Source organism: Lithobates pipiens, unplaced genomic scaffold (assembly GCF_037356315.1).
Source record: "Lithobates pipiens isolate NorthernLeopardFrog02 unplaced genomic scaffold, aLitPip1_a1.2 Scaffold_24, whole genome shotgun sequence".
Taxonomy (NCBI): domain Eukaryota; kingdom Metazoa; phylum Chordata; class Amphibia; order Anura; family Ranidae; genus Lithobates; species Lithobates pipiens.
In genome coordinates, this window is record NW_027507786.1 from 18,547,446 (window position 1) to 18,568,660 (window position 21,215).

At 47.1% G+C, this 21,215-nt stretch overlaps 1 protein-coding gene across 1 annotated transcript; it reads left to right on the forward strand.

Annotated features, from left to right (window-relative positions):
- Positions 1-602: 602 nt before the first annotated feature.
- On the forward strand, positions 603-20,870 carry DENND5A (DENN domain containing 5A; the record flags this gene model as incomplete). The annotated part of the gene is given in 8 exon segments (XM_077453646.1): positions 603-724; positions 7,261-7,406; positions 9,243-9,361; positions 9,748-9,929; positions 12,076-12,158; positions 14,872-14,995; positions 17,551-17,719; positions 19,652-20,870. Coding segments are annotated over 8 exon segments (1,129 nt in total), but the record flags the coding sequence as incomplete, so codon positions are not given.
- Between the last annotated feature and the right edge of the window lie 345 nt (positions 20,871-21,215).

The following is a 21,215-nucleotide window of genomic DNA, read 5'->3' on the forward strand; positions in this document are numbered from 1 at the left end:
ACTCTAGGAGAGAGGTGGGAGGGGCCCAGCAGGCTCCCACGACTTAAAACGGGGGGGGGGTGGGGGAGTCGAGACCAGTCTCTCTGCACAAGGAGAGAGAGCAGCAGTGGGCGGTCTTTATTACAGGAAGTCTCACATTGGATGACTGCACAGACCTGGAAGAAATACACAAAGACCACCGAGCACTGAGATTCCAGAAAATTGCACAGGATTCCTCATATTGATGTATTTGCATATTCAGGAGTTCAGCTTCCTGAAGATTCTCTATAATTAAAAATACAAATCGGGTGCTTCACCTTGTCTACTGCTATGGCAGGGACCCCGGGAGGGACTGGACTCCCCCGATGGCTGGCCTGTGACTCTTCACCTACGGGATTCTCATTGTCGGAGAATGTTCCATGTAGAGATTGTAGAGAAATGATTACAAATTATTACCTCGCTGGATCTTCTCTGCCGTGTATTATGTACGGTCTGTGCGGAAAGACCACACCCTGATATTAAACCCCATCCTGCCACCCTGCGGTATATCTGTGTCTTTCTGGGGCTCATTCTAAAAATGTGATTTATATATATATATTTTTTTTATTTTTTTTTCACTCCAGAAAACTCTACAAGCGTTACGCCTTCCTGCGCTGTGATGATGAGAAGGAGCAATTCCTCTACCACCTTCTGTCCTTCAATGCTGTGGACTATTTCTGCTTTACAAACGTTTTCACCACAATCAGTGAGTATATATCGGCGCCCGCCATCCTGACCGCCGATTTTACCGTGAGCGTCTGCTGTGTTAAATGTGGTCTCTCTCTCTCTCTCTCTATCTATCTATCTATCTATCTCTCTCTCACTATCTATCTCTCTCTTTCACTATCTCTCTCTCTGTCTGTATCTCTCTGTATCTCTCTTCTCTCTGTATCTCTCTCTGTATCTCTCTCCATCTCTCTCTGTATCTCTTTTCTCTCTATCTCTCTCTGTATCTCTTTTCTCTCTGTATCTCTTTTCTCTCTCTATCTCTTTTCTCTCTGTATCTCTTTTCTCTCTGTATCTCTCTCTGTATCTCTTTTCTCTCTGTATCTCTCTCTGTATCTCTTTTCTCTCTGTATCTCTCTCTGTATCTCTTTTCTCTCTGTATCTCTCTCTGTATCTCTTTTCTCTCTGTATCTCTCTTTCTGTATCTCTCTTTCTTTATCTCTCTCTTTCTGTATCTCTCTCTATCTATGTATCTCTCTCTATCTATGTATCTCGATCTCTATCTATGTATCTCGATCTCTATCTATGTATCTCGATCTCTCTCTCTATGTATCTCGATCTCTCTCTCTATGTATCTCGATCTCTCTCTCTCTGTATCTCGATCTCTCTCTCTCTCTATCTCGATCTCTCTCTCTCTGTATCTCGATCTCTCTCTCTCTGTATCTCGATCTCTCTCTCTATGTATCTCGATCTCTCTCTCTCTGTATCTCGATCTCTCTCTCTCTGTATCTCGATCTCTCTCTCTCTCTGTATCTCGATCTCTCTCTCTCTCTGTATCTCGATCTCTCTCTCTCTGTATCTCGATCTCTCTCTCTCTGTATCTCGATCTCTCTCTCTCTGTATCTCGATCTCTCTCTCTCTGTATCTCGATCTCTCTCTCTCTGTATCTCGATCTCTCTCTCTCTGTATCTCGATCTCTCTCTCTCTGTATCTTGATCTCTCTCTCTCTGTATCTCTCTCTCTCTGTATCTCGATCTCTCTGTATCTCGATCTCTCTGTATCTCGATCTCTCTGTATCTCGATCTCTCTGTATCTCGATCTCTCTCTCTCTCTGTATCTCGATCTCTCTCTCTCTCTGTATCTCGATCTCTCTCTCTCTCTGTATCTCTCTCTCTCTCTGTATCTCGATCTCTCTGTATCTCGATCTCTCTCTCTCTCTCTCTCTCTCTCTCTCTCTCTCTCTCTCTCTGTATCGATCTCTCTCTCTCTGTATCGATCTCTCTCTCTCTCTGTATCGATCTCTCTCTCTCTCTCTGTATCTCTCTCTCTCTGTATCTCTCTCTCTCTCTCTGTATCTCTCTCTCTCTCTGTATCTCTCTCTCTCTCTCTCTCTGTATCTCTCTCTCTCTCTCTCTCTCTGTATCTCTCTCTCTCTCTCTCTCTCTGTATCTCTCTCTCTCTCTCTGTATCTCTCTCTCTCTCTCTGTATCTCTCTGTCTCTCTCTCTGTATCTCTCTGTCTCTCTCTCTGTATCTCTCTCTCTCTCTGTATCTCTCTCTCTCTCTGTATCTCTCTCTCTCTCTGTCTCTCTCTCTCTCTCTGTCTCTCTCTCTCTCTCTGTATCTCTCTCTCTCTGTCTCTCTCTGTCTCTCTCTGTCTCTCTCTCTCTCTGTCTCTCTCTCTCTCTCTGTCTCTCTCTCTGTCTCTCTCTCTCTCTCTGTCTCTCTCTCTGTCTCTCTCTCTCTCTCTGTCTCTCTCTCTCGCTCTGTCTCTGTCTCTGTCTCTCTCTCTCTCTCTCTGTCTCTCTCTCTCTCTCTGTCTCTCTCTCTCTCTCTGTCTCTCTCTCTCTCTCTGTCTCTCTCTCTCTCCTCGGTCTCTCTCTCTGTCTCTGTCTCTCTCTCTGTCTCCTCTCTGTCTCTCTCTCTGTCTCTCTCTCTGTCTCTCTCTCTGTCTCTCTCTCTGTCTCTCTCTCTGTCTCTCTCTCTCTCTCTCTCCCCAAAACGTTCAGTTGGTCACATAAGCTGCACTGTTTGATATGCCAATTTTTGTATTCATTTTTAAAAAAAAGTGGCTTTTTACAAACAAACAACAATTGTTCTAAATGAATACTTCTAAAGATGCATTAAACGTTCTAGCCTCTTAACATACAGTAGCTAATTGGATTCCTCCAATCAAACGTAACATTTTGATGTAAAGGGAATACAATAAAAATAAATTAAATTTGCTCAGGTCATTGATATAGCCCCCCCCCCCCCCACCTCTGGCACCCCCTATACAACAGAATCAGACTTAATGACCCTTTTATAAAATGCCACATCACTAAGATAAATAGATTAAAATTTAATTATATATAATTATAAAAAAAAAAAATATATAAAAATTATTTTTATTTTTTTTATATATAACATTTCCATACAAAAAAAATCTATATATTTCTTCCATAAACCGAGGGGCACAATCCACTGTTATTGATAGAACAATTAATATCCCCATGGGATAATAATAACGGAGGTCAGTTATCCATCGAGTTTCCCCAAGTGCTACTCCTCATCACTTCACCATTAATAGCAACAACACAACCATTGGTCCCTCCACACATGCCGGGGTCCTGGGTGTGATCCTTGACTCTGACCTCTCCTTCAGCCCCCCATCCAATCACTGGCTAAATCCTGCCGCCTTCACCTCCGCAACATCTCCAGAATTCCACCTTCCTGACTAATGACACCACAAAGCATCTCGTTCACTCCGCGATTATTTCCCGCCTTGACTACTGCAACTCTCTCCTTAATGGCCGACCCTTAAAGTGGAGGGCCACCCTGAGAAAAAAAAAAAATATTAAAAATGACAAAAAAATCTAAAAAAATGAAAAAAAAAATTTTTATTTTTTTTTTTACTTACCAGAAATGCCTGTTGCTAGGGCACATAATCCTAATCTTCCTCTTCCTCCTCCGCGGAGGTCTTCTTTATTCTCTCCTCGTCGCGTTGTCTTCTGGGTAATGGGTCGTGCTGTGTTCTGGAACTGTGTGTCCCAGAACACAGCGCGTCCCATTCACAAAGAGCTGCGTGACTCGCGCATGCGCAGTAGGAAACCAGCAGTGAAGCCGCAAGGCTCCACTGCCTGTTTCCCTTAGAAGGAATGGCGGCACCGGGACCCGAGAGCTGAGGGACGGGTCGGCCTCGGGCGGCCGACATCGCGGGTGCCCCGGACAGGTAAGTGTGCTTATTAAGTCAGCAGCTGCAGTGTTTGCAGCTGCTGACTTAATTATTATTATTATTTTTTTTTTAAACGGCCCTCCTCTTTAAGCAGCCCCTCCCCCCTTCAGTCTATTATGAATGCTGCTGCTAGACTAATACACCTCACTAATCGTTCCGTGACTGCCGCCCCTCTCTGCCAATCCCTTCACTGGCTCCCCCCTCCCCCCATCGTGTAAAATTCAAAATGCTAACCATAACACACAAGGCCATCCACAAGCTCTCCCCCATCTAAATCACCAACCTCATCTGCAGATATCCCCCAAATCGTCCCCTCCGCTCCTCCCGGGACCTCCTGCTCTCTATCTCCCTTGTTACCTCCTCTCATGCACGCCTTCAAGACTTCTCCAGAGCCTCTCCCATCCCTGGAACTCCCTACTCCAGTCTGTCCGATCAGCCCCCTAACCTGTCCACCTCCAAGGACTTCTCCAGAGCCTCTCCCATCCTCTGGAACTCCCTGCCCCAGTCTGTCCGATCAGCCCCTACCCTGTCCACCCTCCAGGACTTCTCCAGAGCCTCTCCCATCCTCTGGAACTCCCTACCCCAGTCTGTCTGATCAGCCCCTAACCTGTCCACCTCCAGGACTTCTCCAGAGCCTCTCCCATCCTCTGGAACTCCCTACCCAGTCTGTCCAATCAGCCCCTACCCTGTCCACCTTTGGGAGATCCCTGAAAACTAATTTATTCAGGGAAGCCGATCCCACACCACCAAACAACTGTCACCGAGCCGCCCCATCAAATCATTCTCTGCATCTATTACCTTTTGTACCACCTCCCCCTCCTTTTAGAATGTAAGCTCTACGAGCCGGGCCCTCCTGTACCTTTTGTATTGTACTGTAATTGTGTTGTCCCCCCCCTATACATTGTAAAGTGCTGCTAAACTGTTGGCGCTATATACATTGTTAATAATAATAATACAGGAGAAGATGCAAAGAACAATTCTGTAGAGAAAAATATATGTAGCACCGACCCCCGAAGGAGCTGCTGGTTTGGTTGGGCTTATTACCTTCTCCTCCTCGATCTGTGTCTAGGGGGGTGTCCCGTGGTTGATGGCCCAGTAAACTCAGAGACTGACAACAGATCCGCATAAAGGGATATTTTGTCTCTTAAAATAGGATGAGAGGGTTAGGAGAAAAGTCCAGGTACTCTTAGTGTCAAAGTCAATAATGAAGGACTTGCTTACTTTGACTAAATCCAGAGAATAGCCATTCACAGCTGGATGGTCACTCAGGTTGGACAGTCCCTCTCTCACAAGGTCTAGCAGCCCACAAGGTGCTTTACTCAGGAACAAAGTCTTCTGCCACAGATGGTGTTGAAGAACTTCAGGAAACTAAAACTTGTAGAACACTCGTGTCATACCTGGATCTTTCAGCCAGTTTGGCGATACCATCGAGACTGGATTCACTTGGGTACTTCAGCCCCCTCCAGGCTCTTGGTAGGAAACCAACCCGTACGTGGCCTTCTTCTGAAGAGTCCTCCTCTGGATAGCTATGAATTTGCTGAGCCTCTCCAGCTACCGGAGACGGCACCGGACCACCTCGGAATCCTGCTTTAGTTTCCTTGCCTCGGGCTAGCCAGCCCCAAGACAATAAGTCGGGTGGATCCGCACCCCAGGCCATACGCTTCCTGGTGGCTGGTCAGAAGGACCAGGACCATGGAGTCAGAACATCCTTCTGGACCGGAAACCCCGAACCACGTGACATCCGCATCTTAAGTACCCTCTCCCAGAAAGCACAGCAAGAGTGCCACTCCCACTGGGCTGGCTTCGAGAGAGAGTAAACTTAAAGCGGGTTCCACCCTAAAGTGGAACCTCCGCTGATCGGATCCCTTCCCCCCTCCGGTGTCACAATTGACACCTTTCAGGGGGGAGGGGGGGGTGGAGATACCTGTCAAAGACAGGTATTTACACCCACTTCCGGGCATAGACTCCGGTGGGAGTCTATGCCATATCCTGTCCTGCCGCGCTGTCTGCTGGGACACACACGGGTCCCAGTGACAGCGCGGAGATTTCCTATTGCGCGGCTCGCGCATGCGCAGTAGGGAACCGGGAAGTGAAGTCAATTCGCTTCACTTCCTGATTCCCTCACCTAGAATGGTGGCGGCAGCAGCCGAGAGCCGAGCGATCGATCGGCCTCGGCTGCCGGCATCGCTGGAACCCGGGACAGGTGTGGGTCCATTTATTAAAAGTCAGCAGCTGTAGTATTTTATAGCTGCTGGCTTTTAATATTTTTTTTTTTTTGGTGGAATCCCTCTTTAAGGCTGGGTTCACACTGCTGCGGGGGGAGATCCGGATGTGATTCGCACCGCAAATCACATCCGATCTCCGTAGCGATGCAAGTTCAGCCATACAGACAGTATGGCTGAATTCGCATCGCTTACAGACAGTATGGCTGAATTCGCATCGCTCCCGCAGCAAACTCGCACGGGACCCTTTTTTTTGGTCCGCAACAGAATCCGGATCGCATGGGGGTTCACACCATGCGATCCGATTCCTGTGCGAGTCGGCAGATCGCACTGCGATATGCGGACAGATCTGGGGGTGTCATTAACATATCATTGACACTCCCAGCCGTCCGCATAGGGCAGTGTGAACTGCGGCGGGAGTAGTGCGATGCGGGAAAACGCCGCGGATTCGCGGCGTTCCCGCATCGCAGCGGTGTGAACCCGGCCTAAAGCACCCAACCAGACTGTGGTTCTATGCCTGCCAGAAGAGACAGTGCCCCCTGTGGCCAGGCTGAACATCCCATAGTCCTGTCAGACTGATGCTGAGGTCCAAATTGAGAACAATTGTACCCAAACCAAACAGCAGTTCAGGTGTAACCTTAACTTTAAAAAAGTATAGGAGCTCTTCAGGAGCCGGCGCTATATATATATATATATATATATATATATATATATATATATATATATATATATATATAATGAATCCGTATTAAAGCTGAGTTCCACGCATAAAATTAACTTTATTCAGCAGCAATAAACATAACCAACGACATTTGAAAATTCCTCTATGTGCCTCAAAGTCCTAATTTCCTCTTCTATTACCCAATTTTAGGATGGAGGCGCCTCTCTCCCCCCCCCCCCCCCCCCCCCCCCGAGGTGTTTCATTTAAGGTCCCAACCTCCTTCTGTTCATTATATACCAATTACAAAGTATCTGTTTACAAATGATCTTTGCAGCCCTAAAGGGGGGTAGATTCGGCTCTTCGTTATTTGCCCCGGCGTTCTGCTATGGTGAGAAGCGCCAAGTGATCGCAGATGGTATTTTTTTAATGAACATTGTTGTATCGAATGTAACTAATATATCTATTGTTTTATCTCTCCAGTGATCCCCTATCATATCCTCATCATGCCCAGCAAGAAATTGGGGGGCTCAATGTTCACCGCCAACCCCTGGATCTGTATCTCCGGAGAGCTGGGGGAGACGGGCGTTCTGCAGGTGCCGCGCAGCATTCTGGAGATGACCTACGAGGTAACGCCGGCTGCTGGGGGGGCCATTTAAAAGGCGGAATTTTTTTTTTTTTCTTTTTTAACCTTAATGCATTTTATGTTTTAACGTGATAAGAACGTCTACATACAACCCCCCACCCCCCCCCCCCCCCATACTTGCCTGTGCCTGATCTCAGTCCAGTGATGTGCAGATATGAGAGCAAATGCTGTCTTGGCTTTCTCTCTCCTCATTGCCACAGACACAGCAGTGGAAGCCATTGGCTCCTGCTGCTGTCAATCACAGCCAGGGAGGAGGGGGTGGGGCTGAGCCACACTCTACCTGTCTTTATGGAGACAAACGGCTGACTCGGGCGTGACCCCACACTAGTTCCCCCCCCACCCCCAATAGTAAGCGGCTTGCTTTGGGGGGTACTCACAGAGGGGAGGAGTCGGGATTGTTGAGGGGGACCCGAGAAGAGGAGAGGATTGGGGCCATTACACCGAGCAGGTAAGTATAACATGTTTGTAAAGGTTTAAACTTTATTTTTTTAAATCACTTTAAATGGCAAACCTTTTTTGTACAGAGAGGAGATTGAGAGATGCAATGTTACTTTTGTATCTCTCAATCTCTCGTCTGATCAATGTTTATAGAGAGATACAAAGTAACAGTGTTTATATACATTGATCAGACAGGAGATGGATACAAAGTAACATTGTTTATAAACATTGATCAGACAGGAGATTGAGAGATACAAAGTGACATTGTTTATAAACATTGTTACTTTGTATCTATCTCCTGTCTGATCAATGTTAACAATGTTACTTTGTATCTCTCTATCTCCTGTCTGATTAATGTTTCTAGAGAGATACAAAGTAACAAATTAACATTGTTTACAAACAAAGTTACTTTGCATGTCTCTCTCTCTCTCTCCTGTCTTATGTTTATATAAAGAGATACAAAGTAACTTAGTAAACAATGTTAATTTGTCTCTATCTCCTGTCTGATCAATGTTTATAAACAATGTTAGAGCGATACAAAGTAACATTGTTTATAAACAAAGTTACTTTGCATCTCTGTTTATAAACATAAGACAGGAGATAGAGAGATGCAAAGTAACTTTGTTTGTAAACAATGTTAATTTGTCTCCATCTCCTGTCTGATTAATGTTTATAAACAATGTTACTTTGTATCTCTCTATAAACATTGATCAGACAGGAGATGGAGACAAATTAACATTGTTTACAAACAAAGTTACTTTGCATCTCTGTTTATAAACATAAAACAGGAGATGGAGAGATGCAAAGTAATTTTGTAAACAATGTTAATTTGTCTGTTTATAAACATTAATCAGACAGGAGATACAAAGTAATACAGGAGATGGAGACAAATTAACATTGTTTACAAAGTTACTTTGTATCTCTCTTTCTCCTGTCTTATTAATGCTTATAAACAATGTTACTTTGTATCTCCTGTCTGATTTAATGTTTATAAACATTGATCAGACGTGAGATGGAGAGATACAAAGTAACATTGTTTATAAACGTTGATCAAACCGGAGAGATACAAAGTGATAGAGTACTATATTGGGTGTACCGTGTTGGCCAGCACTATCCTGCCATCGTTTTGACAGTCGGGGATTGTTGGCAAATATGAGGGGGTTGGGTAAGGTGGTGGCAGTGGGGCAGAAGGATAAGTTGTGCTGCGCATGCCCGATGTACTTTAATTTTTTTTTTTTTTTTATTTGTTTTGTTTTGGGATCTGTAGTGATGCCATTTGGTTGAGTGTATAACTGGCATTCTACATGTATATCTTGTTACTGTATGTATTCGGAGTTCTCTGCACTTCGTTGCGTGACCCGGCGTCTCTCCTCTCCTGCAGTGCCAGAATCTCGGGAAGCTGACAACCGTTCAGATCGGACACGACAACTCCGGGCTGTACGCCAAGTGGCTGGTGGAATACGTCATGGTTCGCAATGAGATTACAGGACACGCGTACAAGTGAGAATTCTCTGCCTTTTACGTTAGACCGACCTCCGCTCCTCCGCGGCGTGTGCGGATCGAATTGATTTGTTACGCCCTCCGAAATGATGCAGCTGTGTGGGCGCCAAGGGGACCTGTCAGCACCGCAGTATACGCGGCATCCATTGCATTGTGTAGCTTCCAGCGCTCTTTCCTGGAGGAGTCCTGGAAGGTCCCGGCCAGCAGTGTGCAAAGGAGGCCAGTTTGAGGGCAAGCCGGCTTAATGCTGTTTCCGGGACCGGAACCAGAGAGGGGGGGGGGGGGCATCAGCCTGTCCCTGAATCAAATGAAACTATTTGTTAGGAGTTAATATTTTTGTGTCTGAGCGGGTGAAATGTGGTGCCTTACAAGTGTCGTCTCCGCAGGTTCCCTTGTGGCCGCTGGCTGGGGAAAGGGATGGATGATGGAAGTCTGGAGAGAGTTCTGGTTGGCGATCTTCTGACGCCAACTACCGATACAGAAGATAGACCTTGCCGGACGCCCCCCCTGCAACACTCGCCCGGCATGATCCGCAGACTTGTGGCCATCTCGCCCAACAGTCGACCGAGTAAGTAAGACACCGTATACAACTGGGACCCAACAACGCTCTGCCAGGAACTAGACAGTAGACATGTGCAACGCGTTTTGTTTTCCGAATTCCCTAACGAATTTCGACAAATTTGTTAATTCGGAAATATCTGAATTAAGAAAAAACTCGTTTAACTTATTTTTCCGAAAATTCGTTAAAATTCTATAGCTGGGACCTCATTCCTCCACCAGTATTGACTAAGTTGGCTCTGCATGGTCACGTGATCCTATCACTACACCGGTGTTCACTTAATTGTTCTTCCTGGTCACCTGACCTCATCGCTCTGCCAGTGTTTTCTACATGGGCTCTGCCTGGTCACATGACCTCATTACTTTGTCAGTATTTGCTGTATGAGCTCTACCTGGTCACATGACCTCATTACTTTGTCAGTATTTGCTGTATGAGCTCTGTCCGGTCACATGACCTCATTACTTTGTCAGTATTTGCTGTATGAGCTCTGTCCGGTCACATGACCTCATTACTTTGTCAGTATTTGCTGTATGAGCTCTGTCCGGTCACATGACCTCATTACTTTGTCACTATTTGCTGTATAAGCTCTGCCCGGTCACATGACCTCATTACTTTGTCAGTATTTGCTGTATGAGCTCTGCCCGGTCACATGACCTCATTACTTTGTCACTATTTGCTGTATGAGCTCTGCCCGGTCACATGACCTCATTACTTTGTCAGTATTTGCTGTATGAGCTCTACCTGGTCACATGACCTCATTACTTTGTCAGTATTTGCTGTATGAGCTCTGCCCGGTCACATGACCTCATTACTTTGTCACTATTTGCTGTATGAGCTCTACCTGGTCACATTACCTCATTACTTTGTCCGTATTTACTGTATGGGCTCTGCCCGGTCACATGACCTCATTACTTTGTCACTATTTGCTGTATGAGCTCTACCTGGTCACATTACCTCATTACTTTGTCCGTATTTACTGTATGGGCTCTGCCCGGTCACATGACCTCATTACTTTGTCACTATTTGCTGTATGAGCTCTGCCCGGTCACATGACCTCATTACTTTGTCCGTATTTACTGTATGAGCTCTACCTGGTCACATGACCTCATTAATTTGTCAGTATTTGCTGTATGGTGATTAATAGTGGCCTCACAAGGTAATTGAGAGTTATACTATTTACACTGTGCACCCTCATCCCAATTGTATATAGACTAAATATATTGAGGCCTCTGGTCTCCAGACAGAGGTATCAAGGGGATGTGAGCGAGGGGACGATTACGGTGCACATAATATTCAATACATCAGATAAGAAAACAAACGTTACATAAAAAAAATAGTACAGTTTATTTCAATAAAAAATTACAAAATCCAATTATATCAAAAGTTCATGGGAAAGGTGAGGTATTTCGACTAGTTTCGCTTCTCAGCTTCTTCAGGAATTACCTACATCTAAAAATTACTCATAAATCTATAGACAATATATGTATATAAAAGTGATCATGAATCACAAATAATTAAACTGAAAAAAATAAAGGAGACAACATTGCGGTACATAACAAGAGCAGAGTCTTACCTAAACGCCCTTACCCCTGGACAAGCCAGAAGCTTTCCCCTGTTTGGTTCTGGCTTGTCAAGGGGTAAGGGCGTTTAGGTAAGACTCTGCTCTTGTTATGTACCGCAATGTTGTCTCCTTTATTTTTTCAGTTGAATTTTTTGTGATTCATGATCACTTTTGTATACATATGTTTTATATAGATTTATGAGTAATTGATGTATTTTTAGATGTAGGTAATTCCTGAAGAAGCCGAGAAGCGAAACTAGTCGAAATACCTTGCCTTTCCCATGAACTTTTGATATAATTGGATTTTGTAATGTTTTTTATTGAAATAAACTTTGTCAGTATTTGCTGTATGAGCTCTGCCCGGTCACATGACCTCACTACTTTGTATTTGCTGTATGGGCTCTGCCCGGTCACATGACCTCATCATTCTGCCAGCTATCACTACATTGGCTCTGATCACATGGCTGTGCTTCTTATCAGAGAACAAATATTTTCGGTTTCCGTTTGTAACATCCTCCTCTTCTCTTTTTTTTTTTTTTTCTCGACCAGTGAAAGCTCCATTACTAACCATGGCGATATTTCTTCTTCACACAGAACTGAATACGGGTCAGATACAGGAGGCCATAGGAGAGGCCGTCAATGGAATTGTAAAACATTTTCACAAACCGGAGAAAGAGGTAACAACTTAGTATTTTCCCCCGATACCTCCATTTCTCTTCCAGCCATTGATGGACACGGCAGAGATCCTGTTCTCTGACCAATGGATTATAGTGGCACCTCTGCGGCACTAAAAACCCACCCCGGGGCGGCTTCCACCAGCAGAAGGGGATTAAAGGAATACTTGTTTTGTATCTTTAATCTGCTATTCATTGTTACTGTAAAACAAAAAAAAATGCCACCTCTACATTACGTCTGTGTATGCAGTAAAGCTTGCTTGTTATACTCACTGTGGAACCTAAGGGGTTAATTCTCTGCATTGTGTAAAAAAGGTGGTTTTGATCCTGTCTTCTCTGATCCTCCCCTTCTTCCACTGTCTCCAATCCATTCCTTAGACAAGACAGAGCCTTTGGAGTCAGGCTGCACATACTCAGTTTGGTGTGTATCGCTAGAGAGTTTTTTTTTTTTTTTTTTTTTCTTGGGAGGGTGTATGTGATCAGCACAGGACTGTCCAGACAGAGGGTCAGGGGTCCTGCAGTCTCACAGGGCAATCTGAGGAGAATGAAAACTCCTCCCCCGAGTTTTAACCACACACTGATAGAAGTCACAAAACTGCTATATACTGCTGATAAAAGGTATTTAGCAGTTTATATTTACAAAAATAATTGCATTTCCTTGTTCTTTGTACTGTGGGTGAGCAAATATAGGGAGTGCAGGCTCCTGAGGAGAGCGGATATAGTGAGGGCAGGCTCCTGGGGAGAGCGGATATAGTGAATGCAGGCTCCTGGGGAGAGCGGATATAGTGAGTGCAGGCTCCTGGGGAGAGCAGATATAGTGAGTGCAGAGTCCTGGGGAGAGCAGATATAGTGAGTGCAGAGTCCTGGGGAGATCAGATATAGTGAGTGCAGAGTCCTGGGGAGAGCAGATATAGTGAGTGCAGGCTCCTGGGGAGAGCAGATATAGTGAGTGCAGGCTCCTGGGGAGAGCAGATATAGTGAGTGCAGAGTCCTGGGGAGAGCAGATATAGTGAGTGCAGAGTCCTGGGGAGAGCAGATATAGTGAGTGCAGAGTCCTGGGGAGAGCAGATATAGTGAGTGCAGAGTCCTGGGGAGAGCAGATATAGTGAGGACAGGCTCCTGGGGAGATCAGATATAGTGAGTGTAGGCTCCTGGGGAGAGCAGATATAGTGAGGACAGGCTCCTGGGGAGAGCAGATATAGTGAGTGCAGAGTCCTGGGGAGATCAGATATAGTGAGTGCAGGCTCCTGGGGAGAGCAGATATAGTGAGTGCAGGCTCCTGAGGAGAGCGGATATAGTGAGTGCAGGCTCCTGAGGAGAGCAGATATAGTGAGGACAGGCTCCTGGGGAGACCAGATATAGTGAGTGCAGGCTCCTGGGGAGACCAGATATAGTGAGTGCAGGCTCCTGAGGAGAGCGGATATAGTGAGTGCAGGCTCCTGGGGAGAGCGGATATAGTGAGTGCAGGCTCCTGAGGAGAGCAGATATAGTGAGGACAGGCTCCTGAGGAGAGCAGATATAGTGAGGACAGGCTCCTGGGGAGAGCGGATATAGTGAGCGCAGGCTCCTGGGGAGAGCAGATATAGTGAGCGCAGGCTCCTGGGGAGAGCAAATATAGTGAGCGCAGGCTCCTGGGGAGATCAGATATAGTGACTGAAGGCTCCTGGGGAGAGCAAATATAGTGAGTGTAGGCTCCTGGGGAGAGCAGATATAGTGAGGACAGGCTCCTGGGGAGAGCAGATATAGTGAATGCAGGCTCCTGGGGAGAGCAGATATAGTGAATGCAGGCTCCTGGGGAGAGCAGATATAGTGAATGCAGGCTCCTGGGGAGAGCAGATATAGTGAATGCAAGCTCCTGGGGAGAGCAGATATAGTGAATGCAGGCTCCTGGGGAGAGCAGATATAGTGAATGCAGGCTCCTGGGGAGAGCAGATATAGTGAATGCAAGCTCCTGGGGAGAGCAGATATAGTGAATGCAGGCTCCTGGGGAGAGCAGATATAGTGAATGCAAGCTCCTGGGGAGAGCAGATATAGTGAATGCAGGCTCCTGGGGAGAGCAGATATAGTGAATGCAGGCTCCTGGGGAGAGCAGATATAGTGAATGCAGGCTCCTGGGGAGAGCAGATATAGTGAATGCAGGCTCCTGGGGAGAGCAGATATAGTGAATGCAGGCTCCTGGGGAGAGCAGATATAGTGAATGCAGGCTCCTGGGGAGAGCAGATATAGTGAGTGCAGGCTCCTGGGGAGAGCAGATATAGTGAATGCAGGCTCCTGGGGAGAGCAGATATAGTGAATGCAGGCTCCTGGGGAGAGCAGATATAGTGAGTGCAGGCTCCTGGGGAGAGCAGATATAGTGAGTGCAGGCTCCTGGGGAGAGCAGATATAGTGACTACTGGTTCTTGGGTTTAGTAACACTTTAAGCATCCCCTACAAAGTTCCTTAATGTAGACTTTTAATTTAGTATTCTTCCTCCCACACTGCACAATGCAGTTCTCGGTGTCCAGCCATTGGCTATGTGAGAGATGGAGAGACTCATTTTATTATCTAGATTGTTGTCCACATGGGCACTCCAGGGGGCTCCATGTGGCCTGGGATGGGATGCCGGCATGCAGATCTAATGGTGCTCACTTTTGCAGCAGTGTTGTGTAATAATCTGTAGTTCACCAGAAGTTCCCCGCTGTGCCGTGTTCTTTACCGTGTTCTGTTACCATTACAGAGGGGAAGTTTGACGTTGCTGCTCTGCGGGGAGGGCGGTCTGGTGTCGGCTCTGGAACAAGTTTTCCAGCACGGATTCAAGTCACCGCGACTCTTCAAAAGCATCTTCATATGGGACTTCCTAGGTGAGGAATGGAAATGGTTACATAGTCAATGGGATTGGGAAAAGATAAATCCAGTGGTGATGTCTGTTCCTCGAAGACCTCCTTCTTCTCTTGTCACTTATCCACACCCCCACACCCACCTATGAACCGGAAAGGAAAGGCTATGGAATGATTTGTTGGCTTTGCGTGTATTTCTTTCCTTAGAATTATCTTTGCTCTTTGGACACAAGTACGTGGCTTGGTCAACTGGAGGTGTTGAGCTGCCATGTTTTTTTTAGGACTTTTCATAAGAAGGCATCAATGTATTGTGTGATTTTCCTCTGTTCAGGCCAGTTACTACAAAATGCGAGTGGTCATTGGATAATAATGAATCCCTAATACCAAACATTGACGTTTACATCCAGAGCCGCAGAAATCATGTGCCTACCCGGCGGAACTCCCTTTGAACCGCCCTTGGCCATACCCCTGGTCCCGCTCCTGACCCAGCTTCGAACATGTAATAGTGTGAGCCATGACAGGTCCTCTTTATGGAGATATCTGGGGTCCATTAGGCCCCATATCTCTTCTCTAGCCTCTAAACTAAAGCATCTGATCAAACTGAGATCGCTGCTCCTACAGGGCTTTAGAAAGCCCTGTTTTTTTATTTTACTGGAGTTAACTGTAAAGTTGCCCCAGGACCCCCTGTTAAGCTGACAGGGCTGAGCCCGGTACAACAGGAATGGCTGTTCTGCCTCATCAGCAGGCCCTGTTTACCTACACCAATGGTCAGGGCAAACATAGGAAAAATGCCCGGCATCAGTGGTAGGAGGTAAAAATGTCTTGGTGTTGATAGTGAAAAGCTAAATGCCCCAGTGCTGGTCAGTGGTCATAACAATACCCTAGGTCAGGGTTCCTCAAACTATGGCCCTCCAGTTGTTCAGGAACTACAATTCCCATCATGCCTAGTCATGTCTGTGAATGTCAGAATTTTCCAATGCCTCATCATGGGACTTGTAATTTGGCAACAGCTGGAGGGCCGTAGTTTGAAGATCCCTGCCCTAGTAGTGTACAGTGACCAGGGAGAGGAAGAATGGTCTTTTTACATAAGAGGTCATCAGGAGGAAAAACATGTCGCGAAGAAGAAAAATATAGGGGGCTCTGTTGAGGACTGCAAGTTTTTTGATGGAGTTGGGTGTCACTGTGAGGGTGAGGAATGGGTTTGTGGAGGGAGTTAGGGGACTCTGAAACAGACTGAGTGTTCTGTGAAGGATGAGGATTATGTAAAGTGTTGGGGGGTCCTGGAGGTGGCTGAGGTGAGCTGTGTAGGAATGAGGCTTTATAGTGGTTTGGCAGGGGGAGGAGGGTTCTCCTTGGGGCTGGGAGGCACCGTAGGAGTCTTTGTGGGGGCACTCTGGAAGACTTGAGGTCATGGCAGGAGGGCACTCTGGGGGCTCTGGAGGTTGGTGAGAGGTGGGGCACTATGACTATGGAGGTCTGAAGGCTCTGCAGGGGGCTTTGTGGGGGCACTCTGGAAGACTTGAGGTCATGGCAGGAGGGCACTCTGGGGGGGTCTGGAGGCTCTGCAGGGGGTTGGAGGTTTGTGAGGCATTGAGAAGTTGGGGCACTATGACTATGGAGGTCTGGAGGCTCTGCAGGGGGCTTTGTGAGGGCACTCTGGAAGACTTAAGGTCATGGCAGGAGGGCACTCTGGGGAGTCTGGAGGCTCTGCAGGGGGCTAGAGGTTGGGGAGGCATTGAGAGGTTGGGGCACTATGACTATGGAGGTCTGGAGACTCTGCAGGGGGCTTTATGGGGGCTCAATGGAAGACTTGAGGTCATGGCAGGAGAGCACTCTGGGGGTCTGGAGGCTCTGCAGGGGGCTGGAGGTTGGTGAGGCATTGTGAGGTTGGGGCACTATGATTATGGAGGTCTGGAGGCTTTGCAGGGGGCTTTGTGGGGGCTCAATGGAAGACTTGAGGTCATGGCAGGAGGGCACTCTGGGGGGGGGGGGGGGGTCTGGAGGCTCTGCAGGGGGCTGGAGGTTGGTGAGGCATTGAGAAGTTGGGGCACTATGACTATGGAGGTCTGGAGGCTCTGCAGGGGGCTTTGTGAGGGCACTCTGGAAGACTTAAGTTCATGGCAGGAGGGCACTCTGGGGAGTCTGGAGGCTCTGCAGGGGGCTAGAGGTTGGGGAGGCATTGAGAGGTTGGGGCACTATGACTATGGAGGTCTGGAGACTCTGCAGGGGGCTTTATGGGGGCTCAATGGAAGACTTGAGGTCATGGCAGGAGAGCACTCTGGGGGCTCTGGAGGTTGGTGAGAGGTTGGGGCACTATGACTATGGAGGCTCTGCAGGGGGCTGAGGGCTTTGAGCCTGTGGGAGACTTGGGCGCGCTAAGAAAATTGAGGGGCAAGGGGGGGAAGGGGCACATAGGGGGATGGTTGGGCACATTGTAAGGGGCACCTTTTGTGGCCTCTGTAGACCACATTCACCCAGCATTTTGTGCCCAGGTTGACTGTTTTATAATAGGGTGAATGTGGATAGCCACTTGTAGCATTATGGGTTTTGTAATGTAATTTTTTTCACCTCCTTCTCAGAGAAGGCACAAGCACATTACAACGGCCTCGAGTACAGCGAAGGGGCCCCCAGTGAAGACTGGCAGAAGAGGGCCCGTATCTTCAGCCGCATCATCAACGCCATCAACAGCACTCCTCGCAACATCGGCAAAGATGGCAAGTTCCAGATGTTGGTGTGCCTGGGAGCCCGGTGAGTGCCGTAGACATGGTGAATTCTACATTGAAATTTAAGGTGTAACTCCAGGCAGAAGTTTTAGCTTTGGATGGAGTGGGGGTTGGAATACAATTCTGCTTTCTGAAGCTCCATTAGAGAGAATTCCTCTCACTTCCGGTCATGGTGACAACAATTTCAGTAGTCGGGGAAAATCATCTTCTTCAGAACAGCCCAAACCTATTGAGGAATGGGCACATGAAGCTTCAGTTTTTTTGAGCTCCCGTGTGTTTGTCTCTTAGGGGTTTAGGTACAGAAAACAGAGGAGTGATCGGTCTTACTGACTGTGATTAAACCATTTTTGGTAGCATTTCTTTCTTGTCCTTTGACGGACACAGCCAATCAGAAGCTGTTGGGTTATACTGCCACCTACAGGAGGATTGAACACTGACCTACAAAAAAAATCTGTAGGCTAGCCCATGATGACCCTTCGTACTCCCAGCATGCCTCCAGTTTTTTGCTAGTGTCCTATGAGGATCGATGTCTCCTCTTCAGTTTCGCTGCAAAAAATCTAGCCATGTGTTTGCTGTGTTGTCATCCCCTCAGTAGGACTTCCTGGGGACACCACCAAAGTAGAAACCGCCTGTGTCCCTCAATGGATGAAAGAAAATTGTGCTCACCGCAATATCATTTTCTTCCATTGAGGGGACACCCCCCCAAGCCATGCCCTTCCGTGCAACCCCCAAGCCATGCCCTTCCGTGCAACCCCCAAGCCATGCCCTTCCGTGCAACCCCCAAGCCATGCCCTTCCGTGCAACCCCCAAGCCATGCCCTTCCGTGCAACCCCCAAGCCATGCCCTTCCGTGCAACCCCCAAGCCATGCCCTTCCGTGCAACCCCCAAGCCATGCCCTGCCGTGCAACCCCCAAGCCATGCCCTGCCGTGCAACCCCCAAGCCATGCCCTGCCGTGCAACCCCCAAGCCATGCCCTGCCGTGCAACCCCCCTTCACCCGTTTTCTTCCCAACCCATGCCCTTCAAATGCCCCCCCCCCATGCCCTTCCATTCAACCCAGCGCGCCCCCCCCCCCCCCCCAATCCATGCACATTAATAACCTGATAATAATTGCCACTGGGAGTGGAGGGTCCAGATTAATGACCATGGGGAGGAGAGCAGCTCCATATTAGTGGCCATGTGAGGATAAGGGAAAATTCATATTCATGGCCATGAATGGTGGGGAGAAACTTCATAGTAATGGCCATGGGGGAGAGGGTGGCAACTCCATACTAATGGCCATGGGAGAGAGGGGGTCAACGTCATAGTAATGGCCATGGGGATAGGGGGCAGCCTCATAGTAATGGCCATAAGGGGGAGAGGGGGGCAACGCCATAGTGATGGCCATAGGGGAGAGGGGGTCGACTCCATAGTGATGGCCATTGGGGAGAGGGAGGGGGGGCAACCCCATAGTAATAGCCAACAGGGAGAGGGGGGGGACACCATAGTAGTGGCCATGTGGGAAAGGGGGCAACTCCATACTAATGGCCATGAGAGAGGGGTGAGGGCAACTGCATAGTAATGGCCATGGGGATAGGGGCGCAACCCCATAGTAATGGCCATGGGGGACAGGGGGGGGCAACACTATAATAATGGCCATGGGAGGAGGAGGGGCTTCGATAATAATGGCTGGGGGGGAGAGAGGGGCAGCTCCATATTAATGGTCATGGAGGGGGAACCAAATCCATATTGGTGGCAATAGGGGGAGCAGGGCACCCCCATGATAATGGCCATAGATTTTGAAAGTGATGCCCAACAAGCTCTTATGGGTGTGATGGTCAGGGGGTGCACATTCTTTTGCCCCATACAGTATATCTTGTGTATTTTTGCTCTCCATCGTGTAGATTTGAGTACATATTGACAGACAAACCTTTTTTTTTTAAAGCAAATCTCCCTAATTTTTTCTTTTCTTCTTCTAGTGATCATTATTTGCACCACTGGATTGCCTTGCTGGCCGACTGCCCTGTAATAGCACAAATGTATGAGGACACGGCTTTAATCAAAGACCACACGTTGGTCAACTCGCTCATCCGCGTCCTACAGACTCTGCAGGAGTTCAACATCACTCTGGAGAGCTCCCTGGTCAAAGGAATCAACATCTGAACCCCTCCCAGATGCCAAATCCAGAGATCGATCACTACTGTGCACCCTATGGCACCACCGCCCCCCCCCCCCCCGCTGCTGCCGCCGCCGCCTCACCGCGCCGCCACTCGCAGCACCCCCCTCTGTCTATTATACTAGAGAGTATAATATTTTCTAGAGATATTTCTTTAAGACTTATTTACATCCTTTCATATGAGAGAGGTGAAAGTGAATATCGATCAGCTTATTTTTCAAGCTGTTCTATTTTCCTGTCCATGGACCTGGTACCGAGCCGTCCGCCCACAGCGCTCCTTCCGCACTTCTTACAAAGTCATGGTGACTTCTTTTTTTTTTTTCTCTTTTTACATCGTCTGTTACATTGTATTCATATTGCTTTACTGGCACTTCATCACTTATTTGCTGTTACAGAAAGATATAAATATATATATATATATAAATATGATATATATATTTTTAAATTTTATCGTGCTAGACCCGCAGTGTTAAGGAGTCATGAAGAAGAAGTTTGTGAATTATTATTTTTTTTTTTTTTTTCTTTCCTCAGTATTAAGTTGTAAGTGATGAGACGTCAAAAGACTTTATATATTGCAACACAAATGCACTCTGATTTTTTTTTTTTTTTTTTTAAATATTCATTTTTTTTGTTTAATTTATTTAACTATTTGTGTGTTTCGTTGTCCTGACCCTCCAACGCAGCCTGCGCAGTCCCTTCTTTATAAAGCGACCTTCCCCCCCCCCCCCGGCAAGGAGCGCAGATGAGGACGAGGAGTCTGTGACGCTTCCCGTCGGACGGCGCTCTGCCTTGGGGGGCGGGGATCTCCTGTTATGCCAAGAGAAATTCTGAAGTTTTTACTTTCTATGTCCACGGTAGATTAACGATGCTGCTTCATGCGCCTCTGACATGCAATAATACAAAGACAAGTAGGCTCCGTGCCCTTCATCGTCTCTAACCCTCGCCGCTGGCCGATGGGCTCAGAGGTATTTTGCACAGATCAATTTAAGAGAAAAAAAAAAAAAAAAAGAGAATAAATACATTTACACAACTTTTTCAGTTTTTTTTTTCTTCTTTATTGTGTATTAATGGCATTATTCGTGCGTGGCATTTCATTTCACAGGGGGCCGGGAACCCCCCCCCCCCCCATGGTGACAATAGTGGCTCATGACTGTGTAATACAAGGAATTATTGAGAATGGCGCAGGTAGGAATACAATGTAATAAGTAGTAACAGCGTCACAGATGTGTGCTCAAATGAACAGCTGCTACTCAAATAATTGTGAAAAAAAAAATAAAAAAATTGGTGCGCTCTGTAAAGTGTTAAGAATAGCGCTAATCCACACACAAAAGAAAAACTTTACAATCTAAAATGGTGAATACTACAAA